The 12,604-nt window shown below is 40.5% G+C and overlaps 1 protein-coding gene across 1 annotated transcript; it reads right to left on the bottom strand.

Moving 5' to 3' along the window:
• Positions 1-10,744: 10,744 nt before the first annotated feature.
• On the bottom strand, positions 10,745-12,160 carry LOC6584899 (serine/threonine-protein phosphatase 2A 56 kDa regulatory subunit epsilon isoform). The gene has a single exon (XM_002010503.1). The coding sequence runs from the start codon at positions 12,158-12,160 to the stop codon at positions 10,745-10,747; it is 1,416 nt and encodes a 471-aa protein (XP_002010539.1).
• Positions 12,161-12,604: the final 444 nt, after the last annotated feature.

The raw sequence follows: 12,604 nt of genomic DNA, 5'->3' as shown, positions 1-12,604 counted from the left end.
ACAAATTACAAGCTATACGGTATATCTCACAAACTTTTATAGCTATCATCTACATATTCTTCAAATAAACTACATATGACTTATTGCCAGACCACACCCTGGATTTGACAGTCATTGCTTGCAATTCACAGTTTGAGAGTCATACCACCTATAAAGCTTAGATTCGATCTTGCAACAAGGATGACAGTGCTCAGCTATAAGAGGACTCCGACATAATGATTAATGCGGGTTAGCAGTTGACTCCAAGGTGGGAGCCAACTCAAGTATGAGGACTTTTTAGCCAGAAGAAGAAAGCTAGAGAGACTACCTAATAGATGATTAATTACATAATATCCACAGGGCATAAATATATGACTGCCACAATATCCTTAGAGATAGTCTGAAGCAGCGAAACTACAAAGTCTTGCGACCTTTGGTCCGCAACTGTGACCACCTATATGGGTGTAAGATGTATCAGCCGTACCTCTTTGATCTTGAGCTGGGAATGCGAGTATATATTTTATATTTCAAGACCTTTCATTTCTATTCAGAAATAGGGTATTGGCAAAATCTTAACAATTTATCAGACTAGGAATATACACTTATTCAAAATACGACAGACAGACCGAAGGATGAACTACAAGGCGAGCATTCGGAAGAACCATATTCATTTCGTGAATGAGAACACATTTATGAGTCTCAGTTTATTTTATAAAAGACTAATCAATTGGGGTTAGATTTCAAAGAGTTTCATAAGAGCTTTGGCTGAACTAAATGAAATCCAGCTTTAATTTGAAAAGGATTTTTATTATTTGGTCGGACGGACTAGCTACCAAAGAAAAATTAACAAATTTTTCCCCTTTTCAATAGAGAATTACTTAATGATGAAAGAGTTAGAAACGAAGCGCGCATGGCGTGAACTGGGTATTGTTCACATCAGTCAGTCAGACAATCAATCAGTCAATCTGTCCGGCAGTCTGTCAAGCTAAACCGTTTTATATGCACTAATAGATTATCTGTAATTATTTCAACGCATTCAACAAATTTATCAAGCAATGACAATTAGCGACGTGCACACACACACACACACACGCAAAGAGAGAGGGAGAGAGAGAGAGAGGGCGACAGGGCTAGTGAAAGAGAGACAGGGGACAAACGCCCACAGACACTTTCAAGTCTTAAGCTGCTAGATAAATCTAGAATTGCCGCAAACGAATGACACGTGACCTTTGCGACATTTGTGTCAGTTGTTGTCTGGGAGATGCATCCATTAAAATCGAAAGTCGAGCAGCTCACACACGCATACACGCATACACGCACACACATGCAGCACACGAAGCTGTGGCAAGTCAAAGGACAAACAGCATGACGAGGCAATTTACGCAATTGTTGTCAAATTAAAGTGCATCCGCTTCGTTGGTCATTTAAAGCCAAAAACGTTGGCAATAACTTCAACACCCTAACTAGAGCGTACGCACACACACACACCAACACATCAACACACACACTAATACATAGGCAAGCGCCAGCACGTGATCGGGCCGCACATCATGTACGCTTTTCAAAAACAGTTGAGAAATCTTCACTTCACTTGCCTTCTTGTTTAAATTGTGCTACAATGTTGACGTTAATAAATTATAAAATGAAACTAATGACAAAACACAACCAACACACAATGAGGGGGCGGGGCAGCAGACAGTGGAGCCAGGCGGGGGTGGATCAACGCTGAGATTCACAAGCGGCGAGGGTTGCGAACCGCGTAACGAGCGCAAATTGTATTAATGCTTCCAGCTGAACCCCCCGCCGCCCGACTTCTGCCTTCTAGCTGCAGGCTGCTGACTGCTGACTGCTGCCTGCTGCTTTATGAGCACAGGAAGGACACAATTTGGCAGAGATGCGCCAACGCAACGTGTTCAATGCGAAATAGCTTTTCGGTGGTTGCGCCACTTTTACAACGCATTTGAATACCCTGTCCGAATTTCAAGTCGGATAAAATCAAGTTGGTAGAGCGTTGTCTATCAATTAATCATTCCATTACTCAAATATAGTCTTTACTAACCAGCTCACCTTCACTCTAATTGAGAATTTTAATTATTTTATGATCAGAAACCGAAGGGAAGACAAGTTTCAATAGTTCTTAAGCTCATATAATAACTTCTTACGCGGTATCTGCCTGTTGAGCATACCCGATTTAGACTCCAAGTATTAATTGATCTAAAGTAATTAAGCAGCTTACTCTGATTATTTCTGTTATTATGGACATCCATTTAAAGGACATGCTGAAGGTCATAATCACACAAAGTCCTAGAGAGCTTCAATTCTCGACATTAATTCCATAAGCTTTTCTCATAGCTACTTTCCTTGAGCATTTCGCAATAATTGAATACTATTTATCTAAATCAATCACAGCCGATATTAACCGGCTTACCTTGACTCTCACTGACTTTGGGTATTCTATTCGGCTACTTACGCGGTATCTGCGCGCTGAGCACACCCGATTGGATCACTTTTACTTGCGTCTTTGCAATAATTTAATATTACTTATACGCCATGTAAGTTAATTAAAAATTCCTTCTTCTTTTTTCTTCCCAGGCAGTATGTAAAATGAAATTAATTTTGCGACGTGTTTTGCTCAGCACATCTGCAAGCAGAACCGCAGCAGCGCAGCACTGACACGCCCCCATTGCCCCGCACCGCACATCAACAGCCGCCCGATTGGCTGGGGGGAGACACACCTGCAAGTGTCATGGCTGCAACAGCCGGAGACGAGACGAGACGAGACGAGACGAGGCAGCCACGTCGCCAGCCAGCGGAATCGACATTGTCGACAGATCCGCATGATTCGATAGTGTAAAGTGTGCCGCAAACATGCTGCAACAGCCCAGCGACCGGGCAAACTAAAAAACTTACAAAAAACAAAACAGAAAAAAAATTATTGAAAAATAATTTCAAGAAATTGCTTCAATGCAACAACAAAGCACAGCGTAACGCCAAACAAAGTTCATAACAAAAACAAAAAAACAAAAAATTAAAAAAAAAAAAACAAGCCAAGCTCAGGCACATTGCATGGCGGCAATGCAGTTGACTTGGCTTGGCTCGAGCTGCGGCTCTGCTGTATGCATTTTGTTGGCGGTCTGCACTTTATTAGATTTTTATCTGGTTATGTTTAAAAAGACTTGAGGTCTTGCTTATAAGTATGTGGCCTGTCTGCATACAAGGCGCACGGCTAGCAACGTCGCTGCGAACTACGAGATGTTCCACTAAAGTTACGAGATGCTATTGCTGAGTTAATGCATCGCAAGTGCATGGAAAACTGCAATGGCAACAAACGAGAAAAACTGCCTTGCTTGACAGTGCGCGATTGAAAAGCTATCCTGCACACGACGCCACCTGCTTAGCACCTGAGTGAAGCGCACCGAATACATTTTCCCTAAGCCCACTCCATGAGAAACTAATTAAAAAATGTGTTCGTATTCTAGAGACTTCTTGGCCTAGCCGTCAAGAGTCTTACGGTTGAATAGAATCGCAATAATATAAAGCATAGGCCGGTTGGGGGAATGAAGTAGGACATTTTTTAAAGAACTCTTACGATTCCATAGAAATTCTTATAGAGGCACATGCTTGAACTCACTAAACTTTCTTGCCTGACTAAAGATAATATTAAATTGAATATTATTTATAAGTTTTATATACATACACATCACATTCAATGCATGTAGATAAAGAGCAAAACTAAAACCTTTTGTCTTCTCTTGATGATCATCTACGTAAGTCTGATATATCAATTCAATGATCCCTAACCTAGGTCTCTGTCAATCGTTCTCTTTATCACTTTCTCTTTCCTTCTCTCTTTATATCTGTCTCTTACTTTATATATCTCTTTCGCTTTATCTATCTATCTCTCTCTCTCGCTCTCGCTTTCTCTCTCCGTGCCTGCTCATACTCTCTATCAATACTCACATTGCATCTTATTCTCGCTCATGGCCTTCATTTCTCTCTCTCTCTCTCTCCCTCTCTCTCACTATCTCTCTTTCTTCCTCTTTCTCTCTGACCTATAGGCTCTACCTTTGTTCGTCTGCCTATATTTCGCTATATGTGTATATGTTTATCTCTTCCAATGTTTTCTCTTCGTGACTCTCCTTTTCTCATCTTCTCCCTCTTCCCTCAACACCCTCTTTTTCATTCATGTTTTCTCTCTTTATCCTTCCACCTATATATATCGTCCTCACCCTCTCTGCCCTCTATATACAAATGTTTCTTTATATATCTCTTTCTCTTTCTCTATCTCTCTGTTCTCTCTCTCTCTCTCACTCTCTGTTCTCTCGCTTTCTCTCTCTCCCTATTTTTCCTTCCCCAATCGATCGCCATCGGGCCTTAATCACTGAATGCGTAATCGATTGAGATCGAATGATCGTTGATCGTTGATCGTTCACGCGATCAATTGAGCATTCAATTGAGCGAGCAGCCAGAGCCGGCTGACATTTAATTAAGCCAGACGATACATGGATATAAAGAAATCGCCGCGGCGCTACAATTTTCAGCAGTCTATTCATTTGGGGGCATTTAAGTCGTTGATCGTCGGCCTCAATGGTAGGTGTTGCATATGCAGTGGCTAACGCGGCCGGCATGCACCTGTGCATAATTCCCTATTCATGCGGGTCCTCTTTGATATTAAATTACCATTCACAATGCAGTACGACGCAGACACACATACAATCATGCTCTTCAGAAATCCCACAAATTATTGTTCGGTCATCTTTACATCAGCAACTTATTTTTGCGCTTGTAACAGCGCCAGCAACTGCCACTGAACAAAAACAGCTCAACTTTGCCTTGCCAACCCGATGGAAGGATACTCTGTATATAACTATATCAGAGGAATTCTCAGATATCAATTACATATATATGGATAGAAAGCGTGATAGCTGAATCGGGAATAGCTAAAAGTATTTTAATATCTATTTACTTACCCATACTAGATTCGTCAACACAGTTTATATACCCTTTCAGTGGTCATCCGATTGCCCAGGGTGCTCCTATAAATACTTAGCAAAGGCTAAAAGCATTTTAAGTGCGTCTTTAACAGAAGCCAGCGTCTATATCTACTACAAAGCAGCCTGGAACCTCAGCTCTTTTCGCATCTCACGTGATTGATGTCAAGTTAAAGTAACACAAGTTGCGGCTCAGCCTTTTACGGCTTATCGCTGTAAGATCAACCGATGCCGATGCCGATGCCGATGCTGTTGCCGACGCCGCTGCCAATGCCGTCATAATCATTAAGACCGAATGTATGGAAATGGTTATAAGCACAGCTTAAGCCAAGGTCAATCAAGAAGATTTTATGAATTGGCTTTACATTACGGAACAATTTTAGAGCAGCGCAGATAAACGCATCAAAAGAAGCTTTAATTATCAAATTGAAAACTTTAATGTTTTTAGTGAGGAACGAAAAATTAACTCCAAAACATAATGAATCACGTAATTTGACAACTATAATTATAGTAAATTATAAAACAGATTCAGCACATCATTTAAATTAATGCGAAAAACTTTAAATTTTACTATGAAAGAAAACAAATGATTTCTGTTTTCAATGTAATAATACAATATTTCAAATAAAAAAGATAAAAAATACAAATAAAATAAAATTATTTAAACATAATAAAGACTAGCTATTTTATTAAAATTAAAGATCTATATTTCTAAATTAAGTGCAACACGAAATTCAATAAATTAAAAAAAAAACAAGTAAGAACGTTGCAGTCGGGCGTTACCGACTGCAGAATACTCACTCACATCCCATCAACAATTTAGTAGTTAAGTTTCGCTCTAATACTGTAGAATATACAGGTTTTTCCGATTTGCCACGCCCCAACTGGGCGTAGACACCTCATTTTTGGTCAGTTTTTAGAAAGAGATAACGGTACCCTAACTGCAAATTTTGAATGCTTACCCTCAAAAAATGTGAAAATTACAGGGTATTTTTCGATATGCCACGTCCCTAAAGAGGCGTAAAAATTATTTTTGGGGAATCGATAGAGGAGGCTACCAGTAACTCAACTATCCAAATTTGAAGCTTCTAGCTATTATACTTTAGGAGATATAAACTTTTGCGGTTTGCCACGCCCCCTGTGGGCGGACATATATCCGACAAAACTTTTTAGTCTTGGGTGATCAGTCCGAGTATATATACAAAATTTGAGGTCTCTGCCATCAATAGTGTCCAAAATATAGGAGAATTTAAAAAATCACTATATCTTCAGGTCCGATTTGCCACGCCCCCAATGGGCGTAGACTTGTAATTTATCTTCAGACTTTTTAGAATTATACCATTAGCTGACGTGCAAAATTTCAGCATTCTAGGTTTACAACTTTAGGAGATACAGTTTTATCCGATTTGCCACGCCCCCAATGGGCGGAGATACATCCGCCATAGCTCGTGATCTTGGGTGGTCAACGCGGACCTACATACCAAATTTCAGCTTTCTAGCTCTTCAACAAACATGATTTCTGGTATATCGGAAAATGCATTTTCCGATTTGCCACGCCCCTAGTGGGCGGATCGGGAAAATTTTAACACTTTATAAATCGGAGATATACACGAGTATGTGTTCCAAATTTCAAGTCTCTAGCTTCAATAGCGCCGAAATAGATTGCGTTCATACGGACAGACGGACAGACGGACGGACGGACAGACGGACAGACGGACAGACGGACGGACAGCAAGACGGACATTGCACAAAACCAATATACTGATTCACTTTCGTGAATGAGTATAAAAAGCTAAATATTCAACATTAACAGAGATCAAAAATAATATAATATATCAATAATAATAAATTAATATAATATTGGAGAAACTTCGTAAATCTAGTTGGAAGTATTTTAGATGTTGGGACAGCAAAAAGTCTATTTATAGCCCCTGACATCACTTGGAGCAAAGTAGAAAGGTAACTTTGAGTAGTATTTTACTAACAAGTAAATATAAAAACTCTTAGAAAACGTATAGAAATAGGAAGGTGAAAAATGGTGAAACTGCACTAGGAGCTGGAAATAGGCGAAAAAGCAAAGTAGGAACAGAAAAATAAAAGTATATGGAGAAAGTAAAGATATATCTCGAAAATGATTATACGCGGCTAGAGTATAGATACTTATAATATTTAAAGATTTCAAATAGTTTTTTTTATGATTCGCTGGAAAAACACTAAGAGCCAAATTAAAATTAAGCTAATCAATGCAACAATAAACAGCAACAATTGCGAACAAAAAAAGAAATAAAGAAAACAACAGACATAAATTGGCATACCAAAATCAAAGAGGAAGGCAACATCGATGCCACTTATTTCTAAGAAATAAAAACCATTTGGGCGTGTCTCCTCCGCCTTAACCGCCCAGCGCGCCCCGGCGCAATCCGAAACCGACACTGGGTTAGCCCAGCGGAGTTCGCTTTGATAGGCTTGCGAAGCAACCCACTGACGGTCCTGGTCCCAGTGCGAGACTCAGTCGAAGTCGCAGTCCCTGCTCCAGTGTCGGTCTCAGACTCAGCCTCAGACTCAGCCTCGGCCTCAGCCTCAGTCTCAATCAGGCTCAGTGGCCTTTTCGCACTCATGCGCTCGACTCTAAATAAAACACCCACTTTTCTAACATTGTTTGCCTCAACACATTTTGCCACAAATCCATGGCAAGAATGCAACCAAGTGAATCGAGATATAAGAACTGGGAACTTATAAAAAAGCGCAACCCTTTTGTATTCGCTTCATGTCTGCTCACTCAATGCCACACATAGAAAGGGTAAAAAGGTGGTGGAGCCAGTCAGACAGACAGACACACAGACAACTCCCTTTTTGGTGCACGCGCTTTCATTTCGTACCAACTGTGAGAAGTCGAGTGGCCAAAAAGCAAGCGGGAATAATGAACTGAAAGCTTAGACACTGTATTAATGCTGAGATTCGGGAGTAGCCTAAAGCTCCATTTGAGGATACGCCAGACCGATATGGCATTTGTCCAGTGAATCGAAACATCGTCTTCGAATGAGAAGTATTTCATTTGCAAACAGATTGTCTCTCATTAACCAGTGTTGGTAAAGACCACGAAAAAAGAAATTTACTCTGGACACACTCTAGGAAAAAAAAAACGCCAAAAATATAAATCACAAAAAACACCAGATTTTTTTGATAATTGCTATAACGGTTATATATGCTAAGTTGAACCGTTCGAGGCTGACACGCAATAAAAGACCAGGAGCCCATCGTGACGGTAGCTTTCAAACCGATTGATTAGTATCCAAGGAAACAGACAGGTAATAATCGAGACGGATGGACTATAGAAGCTGAATAGAGATTATTGGGACTATGACAATGATTAAGCAATCGAATTTCAATAGCTCACATCATAGTTCAATAACAAAAAATGAAAGCCAAACGAACCCTCGGTATTCACAATTTAATAGGCAATAAGTAAGGTCAAACTCTTAGCTAATAAAGGTGTTCTTTCGATTGATTTGAATTGCTGTGTATAGCTCTATATAATATATATTAAAAGTTAGCTGAAAAATGGGTGTCAACATATGATGAAACAAACATTCATTTTGCGGTGTGGCGGCAAACGGCCGTTAAAAACCAGAAAGCTGAAACGAGACACGAGAAGCCAGAACAGAACTTCAAAGGCTTGCCAAAAGCTGAATCAACCAACGGAGGGCGACGACTGCGAGCGCTGTTTGGGTGCTATGCCACTACCACTGTCTCATTTGCTCGGCCGGCAGTCAATTGTGCTGCTGCTGCACGAAAGGGTTCAAATTGTTGGTCGACGTCGTCAACCTCATTTGAATGAATGGCGACGCCGAGCAGCGGCCAAAGGAGCATGGGGAGCGACGACGAGGACGAGGATAACATCAGCATAGACGCCACTGACTGATTTTGCGATTTGTATGAGTATTCGCGTTGCCGTCACTTCCTTTAACCAACCCACACACACACACACACAGACAGACAGAGGGGACGTGCGTGTGTTGTATAAGCAGAGGCATCCTTCTAATGCTAATACGAAAACGCAGGCAATTGGAAAATTTATTCAATTGTTGGCAATTCAACTAAATCCCTCATTGGCTTTATGTGCGCTTCATTTAAATATGTATATATCTACATATACTTGGAAGTAAATTTTAGTACAGCGACTCTGCTCAACAGTTTATTGCCTGAATGTGTGTGTTTGTGTGTGTGGCAGTAGTCCTTCAACCACCCATTTCATTAGTATCGCATACCCCAATATTATCAGCACCATCATCATCATCATCATCATCATCATCATCGCATCATCACTGTCAACCATTTTAGTGGAAATAATTTGAAAATTTGAATTACTTTGTGTTTTTTGGCTTGATTAAAGGCATATTGCCATAGTCAACCAACCAGTGAGTCGGGCGCCTGTCGGATGGGGTCTCGTTGGTCTCTTTCCACTCATCCGCTCTATTTTATGTCGATTTATTCTCTATCAAGCTGACCGTAATATAGTCCACTTAATGAGTAACTGACTGGGCCAAGCTCACTTTCCTTATTCCAATTCAGGGTTGTATCTCTATGTATCCCAATAGACCATTGAAGGAATTTTTGGGAATCATTTGAGTTGTATTATGAAATCGGTAAATGGGGGTACACAGATATAATGTCAGATAGAAGAGCAGCGATATAGTATACTCAATAATGGAATCTATACATGAATCAAAAGAGATTAAAATAGCAAATTTGTTTCTGTTTGTTAGCTATACATTTACAAAATCCTTTCTACATGGCAATTCTAAGCACAGTCGTTTTGATGAACAGGTAGAATAAGGCGATCCAGATCCCAAACAACTGTACCAAGTTGATCAAGTTGAATCGACTGTCCGTCCGAGCGCATGTTCGTTACTCCATCCGCCTCTTCTTATTCTGAACAACTTATAAAACTTAGAGCTCAAATAATTTATAAATAATGTCAATAGTGAATGAAAAATATGAACAAGCTTTTATTTCGACTAAATTGTCTGACACTCAAACACATAATGTATATAATATGCTGCAAGTTTCATCAAAATCCGTTAAATAACCGAGAAGTTCTAACGGAACAGTCCGTATGTCTGTAGCGTATTTCAAACACTAGATTCTTGTGCTTTATTGCGATGTTCTGAAAGTTTTATAAGGATAATCAATCTATGAGAAACTATTAAACAATTAAGCTCTGCCTATGTGACGTAATTGTATGTCTGTTTCTGTTTAAATGTTCAGGTGTGCGTGTGTACGCGTCTATATATGTCAATATGTGGGGTGAGTGTGTGAGAGTATGTAAAAAACAACAATGGCATCAGAAGGCGCAATTTCTACCAAAAATAGTTTATTATTATTATTTCTTTTTTTTTTTTTTTTTTTTTCTTTTTTGTTTTTTTTTTTTGTCAACGTACATAAATTGCGGTGTCTTAAAATATAGAGATTTATAAAAAATATTAATGATTGCATTACGTTATAGGAGATAGTTCACATTTGGATTTTGGTTGAAAGATACACAAAATACTTAAAAGACGAACTTCGATACAGTGTCTGCGACGTAGGTAAAGTAAATTTGTGTGCCCCTGAGTATGTGTGTTGTGTCTGTGTCTGTGTTAAGCTCAGTGAGAGCTATACGCTCATGGGTCGAAGAATATTTTTGATTTCATCAGATATATCATAAAATTTTGTATTTAACTCAAATGGGGCTATCCGGGCTCCTTTCCGTTCCTGCGAACTCACTTTGTCGTTTATTCCGAGTTGGTGATGTTGCCTTCGCTCGATGACATTGGTGATGGTAGATATTCGGCATCTAGTTTACGACGCTTTGCGACCAACTCATTGACTTTCTTCCAAGCCAACTCGCGCTCGCGCTGGCGCTGCTTGACTCTCTCCTTTTCGCCGGAACAATCGTTCAACAGTTCGTTAAACAAGTCAGGATTCATCTCCACTAAAAGCTGCAGTGCAGCATAGCCGCGCTTCAGAACCGTCTGATTCCAGTGCCCCTTCGAGATGCTAAGTAGTGCCGGGCAGATGATCGGCATAACAACAGCCGTGTTTGGTTCAAAAAGCGATATCATGTGTTTGTTGTTCAAAATATTGAGGGCATGCTCAGCCACCTCTGTGTGGGGACTGCGCACGCACGTGGCTAGTTGGGTTAACAGTGGCTTCTGTATGGCAAGGAACTGCTCAGGTGCAATTCCGTTGGCGTAACTATCGATTTCGTCCAGAAACAGTATCTCCTTCTGAGTAGAAGTCTTGGGCCAAAACTTGATGAGGCCACGCACAATGTTTTCGATGTATTTGCTATCCTTCACCAGATACTGAATGAGGCTCTGCTCCAGCTGGTTGTGAAAGGTCGGCAGGCTCTTGACCTTGTGCAGCGGCATCAGAATCTTCTCCAAGCACTCTTCATGTTCGGCCTTCGAGGCTGCGGTAAAACAGCTTTCGAAAATGGTGGTTTGGACCCACAGCAACTCAGCAATGCCGTTAAAGTCTTCCACAATGTAGATAAACTGATAGAATATGTTATAAATCTGGGTTCGTATGTAGCTACGAAGGCCATAGATTTTACTGTAAATGCGCAAAATGACCCACTTGAGGAAGCCACGTTCCCGTGGATCGGCCGAATTGAGTAGCATCAACAGCTGCAAAACAAACTTTCGATCAATGGGGCCCTTGGCAACGCTTGGCTTAAACTCTCGGGAGTCGAGGATACCGAGGAAGACATGGTAGACCACCTCCAGATGGACCCAGGTTGCGTCCAACAGTTGCTCATCCACATCCGGATTGAATGGCGAGAGTGTGTTGGGCGGAAAGGTGCGAATGATGTTGCATGCAACCATTTTAACAATTTCCACATAGATTAAATCCGTTAGCATTCCTTGCCCCTCATCTACGAACTTCAGTACTTCATTAAGTGCTTTCAACTTGGCATCTTTGCCTATCAGATTCGATGATGCATCCCTAAAGTCGAATAAAGTGCAGCACACTCGAAGCTTCTCTAGGAATTCCTCTTGCTCCCGCTCGGCACGGGAGCACTCTGCCTTCAATAGGGGCAATTTTTCTTTAACAATATGGTTCCTACTCACATCGTCCACGTTGGTTAGCTTGATCGACTGCTTTGCAAAAGGGTTTATTTTCTCCAACAGTGCACCCAGGAACATTTTTCTCGTTTGCCTCAAAATGATTGCCGTTGAATTTGCGCCTTTTGTCTTTTGAATTTTTTCTTCTGCCTGATCCGATTTGGTATTCGCACTTGCTGCTAAAGCCCTCAAATCTTTCGATAGAGCTGCGACTCTCGTATTCGCCAAATGCGAGCAGTTGCCGAACATGTAGAAAAGCTAAAGAACTTTCAACGATTCACTGAATGCCAGACAGCAGTGGTAGTCATCCACGAATGTATAAATGGATCAAATTGGTTTAGTTAACGGAAATACTTATTTTTACGAATTTTCAAAGGTTTACAATTGCCACAGAAATTTTTATGAACCGTATACAAACCAGCCTACTGACAGTTTGACTTCTCGACAGCCTCCTCGTTCGACTCGATAGAAAGCTTCAAGCCGAGTTGGCATGTCGTGATTGTTATAAAACAATTTTCCAAATAT

This window comes from Drosophila mojavensis, unplaced genomic scaffold, assembly GCF_018153725.1.
Source record: "Drosophila mojavensis isolate 15081-1352.22 unplaced genomic scaffold, ASM1815372v1 contig_136, whole genome shotgun sequence".
NCBI classification, from domain to species: domain Eukaryota; kingdom Metazoa; phylum Arthropoda; class Insecta; order Diptera; family Drosophilidae; genus Drosophila; species Drosophila mojavensis.
The sequence above is the reverse complement of the archived record's forward strand: the minus strand, read 5'-3'. Positions and strand labels throughout refer to the sequence as shown.

Bases quoted from the DNA above. Each gene is read 5' to 3' on its own strand.
- LOC6584899 (XM_002010503.1), bottom strand. From the start codon at position 12,160: ATGTTCCTGGGTGCACTGTTGGAGAAAATAAACCCTTTTGCAAAGCAG.